Below are 2,907 nucleotides of genomic sequence, written 5' to 3'. Positions count from 1 at the left end.
TTGATATTTTATTTTACTGTTGATTAAGTTCCTATAAGGTTCACAAGTTTAAAGGGATTGAAAAGAAAACAAATTGATATTATTACATTTTTATTTTGTTTGTTCCATGGCTCACATCGTCCATTTAAAAAAATACATTAAAATTCAAACGGAAAAGGTGTTCCATGGGTTTCAATAAATAAATTCAATTTAGCAATAATCGTGCAGTGGTAAACAACAATTTGGGCACAAGCGTTACACCTATATTTACAAGCCAACCCAAATAACATTACACAATAATTATGGCGTAGCAATCGTTTAGCGTTACGTGAAATTAATGGAATGTAGTATTATTGTAATTGAAATATTTTATCTCGCTTTTACAGAGATTTCATAACTTACAGATATCTTATAAAATATCAGTCGAATTTCGAAATTTTACCCTACTTTCTAAGTACTGGCTTATAAGTAATTAAACCTGTTTAAATGCTGTTAATCGGGGTCTATGCTGGAGTTATTTGGTGAGACTCTACTGCACTGCCACTCGTCGCTGCCGTCGGAACACTCGAGAAATCCGTTGCAGACGCTGGTGGGTAGCAAGCATTCTCCTAGCGGACATCGGAAGCCTTTGCAGGTGTCTACCCTGCCAGGTCTTCTGTTCTCGGCTGTCTCGAGGTCTGCGTAGAAGTCTTCATTAGCCTCCTGCTCGCTGGAGGTGAAGTTGCTGCTATCGTTGGTCGGCACAGTGTTCGCCGCCAGCACTGCGTCGATCCAGTCTATGTAGTGTGAAACTTTGGTGTACACGCCGGGACGGTTTGCTCGTGCGCAGCCGTAGCCGTTGCTGGTTACACCGTAAACGTACCATTTATCTGATTCCTGAAAATTATGGGTAAAAATTAAGTTTTCTTTTAAAGAATCTTTTAAATATAGACCAAATAGATAAAAGGTAGGTACATTACCTGGCACATGAGCGGTCCTCCAGAATCTCCGAGACAAGCGTCTCGGCCTCCGCGCTCGTAGCCCGCACAGAACATGTCGTCAGTGACGCGATACAGGGGCAGCAGCCGCGTGCGTCGCCGACACTCCGATGTCGATATCACTGGCAGCTCAACCTCTTGCAGTGTATCCGCTGGAAATTATAACCGGTTTGTTAATACCAACCCGGAAAAAGTTTAGTGCTTGTTCCATTGAAATAAATACAGCAACTGTCACTTACGGAAGACGCGTTCATGTTCGTACAGCTGTCCCCAGCCGACCACAGTGCAGTGATGTCCGGCCGGTGGTTGCGCCCGCGGCGGCGGCAGGCACGCAGGCCGCAGCCGCGCGTGCAGCGGCACGGGATCCACGCGCAACAACGCGATGTCGTTGCGGAACCCGCGAGGCGCGTACTTCGGGTGCAACACCACTTGTCGCACCCGGGACACGCGCTCCCACGGGCCTCGAGGCCAAGCGCCGCGTCGTAGTGCGCCCAAGCGAGCCACCCAATGAGCTTCTGTTGCTCTGTCGAAACAAAAACGTTGTCTATGTGATGACCATTTTGTTTTGGAGTGTCAATAACTCTGGATTGATTTGTGAGCTTTTCGTCGAATGACGATGATTGATTTAAGATTTTTAAATAGCCAAGTTTATACTTACTGATAGAAACAATGGCTGGCGGAGAGCAGCCACTGCGCGTGCACCAAGGTCCCGCCACACTGGAAGTCTCCGTCGCGGTAAAGCGCGGCCTGCCATGGCCAGGCGCCTGCCGCCGCTCCGTCGCCGCCCACCACCCTGCCGCGGCGCACGTGCGCGTCAGTATCATCCCTAGCCACACACATCCCCGCTACTACCACCGTACGATATCAACTACTGCTTATGGCTAGTAGGTTTTCATTTATGTGGGTAGAAGAGACAGGCTTTTTTGATTTTTCAATCACAGTGTTGGACACTGATTTAAAGATCAATAAGCCAGTTTTTTTTCTGGGTATTTACATAGTTACAAAACAGTGTTCAAGTTTTGACAGGAATTTCGCTAGAATAGGTGCTCTGTTTATCACGGAATCGATGGGAGAATAATGAACTGCATTAGGATTTAACTTTTCTCGAGCGAAACGCAGTTACTGGGGACTATACTCGAAAAAAGCATGTGCATTTTTGTTACATGTAGCGAATAACTAGGTCTCTACATACCTGGGCTGCTGAGCGTCAGCGTGTGGTCGTATGCCGCAGTCGAGGCCGGTGCACCTCACTCGAAGTGCGCGCTTCTTGGCGCAGGAGGCGCGTCGGAAGGAGAGCTGCGTGTCATGCGCCCGCGCCGCCGCGTTGTGCCACACCTCCCAGTAGCCTGCTGCGCTTGACTTGCGGCCTTCACGAGCTTCTCGAGCCCAGCCTGCATCACTGAATAACACATGACAAGTAATTAAATAAATAGGTCATCTTCAGATTAAGAATGAATTTCAATCAAATGAAGAATCATTTGATATGTTGAAAAAGGTGTATTACTGGAAGGTCATCGCTCTGCATACAGCTCTGCCTAGGTCAGGCAGCTTCAGAGAGCTTTGAGCCTGTTTTACCACGTCATTAAAACTTTCCACGCAGAGTCGGCCCCAAACACCACGCTTGCGTACCATCACGAAACCTGAAAGAAACAAGTACTTGAAATTGGGTGTAGACAAAGATATAGGTACATCTTAGGGTCATTTACATAAGGGGTAAGAGTGAGCTCTTTCTACTTCCATGAAAGAGCATTCAATGAGCTTACCTTCTTCATTGTATGGAATAACTTCATTGTCCTCTAGTTGATCTGCAAGTGCTACGCAACTCTTCTCGTCATCTCCGAGTGGACAGTCAGGCGTACCGTCGCACACTTTGACCATATCCAGGCACTGACGGGCATTAGCGCACACATATTGACCTTCCTTACACCATTCTGAAAATATGGAAACAAAA

General features: G+C 47.0%; 1 protein-coding gene across 3 annotated transcripts in view; it reads right to left on the bottom strand.

Annotated features, from left to right (window-relative positions):
* Positions 1-77: 77 nt before the first annotated feature.
* LOC110378911 (mucin-2) overlaps positions 78-2,907 on the bottom strand; it is a 43,777-nt gene continuing 40,947 nt past the window's right edge. For 2 of the 3 annotated variants that reach the window (XM_021338353.3, XM_064043606.1), the window contains exons 7-13: positions 2,720-2,887; positions 2,461-2,596; positions 2,149-2,355; positions 1,615-1,782; positions 1,196-1,479; positions 939-1,108; positions 78-855 (exon numbers count right to left, since the gene is read on the bottom strand). In XM_021338353.3, the coding sequence (XP_021194028.3) occupies positions 472-855; positions 939-1,108; positions 1,196-1,479; positions 1,615-1,782; positions 2,149-2,355; positions 2,461-2,596; positions 2,720-2,887 (1,517 nt within the window). In that variant the 3' untranslated portion in view covers positions 78-471. The remainder of the gene's footprint in view (positions 856-938; positions 1,109-1,195; positions 1,480-1,614; positions 1,783-2,148; positions 2,356-2,460; positions 2,597-2,719; positions 2,888-2,907) is intronic. The other variant, XM_021338354.3, reaches the window with a different exon arrangement.

Source organism: Helicoverpa armigera, chromosome 3 (genome assembly GCF_030705265.1).
Source record: "Helicoverpa armigera isolate CAAS_96S chromosome 3, ASM3070526v1, whole genome shotgun sequence".
Taxonomy (NCBI): Eukaryota; Metazoa; Arthropoda; class Insecta; order Lepidoptera; family Noctuidae; genus Helicoverpa; species Helicoverpa armigera.
This window is presented reverse-complemented; position numbering and strand designations above follow the sequence as displayed.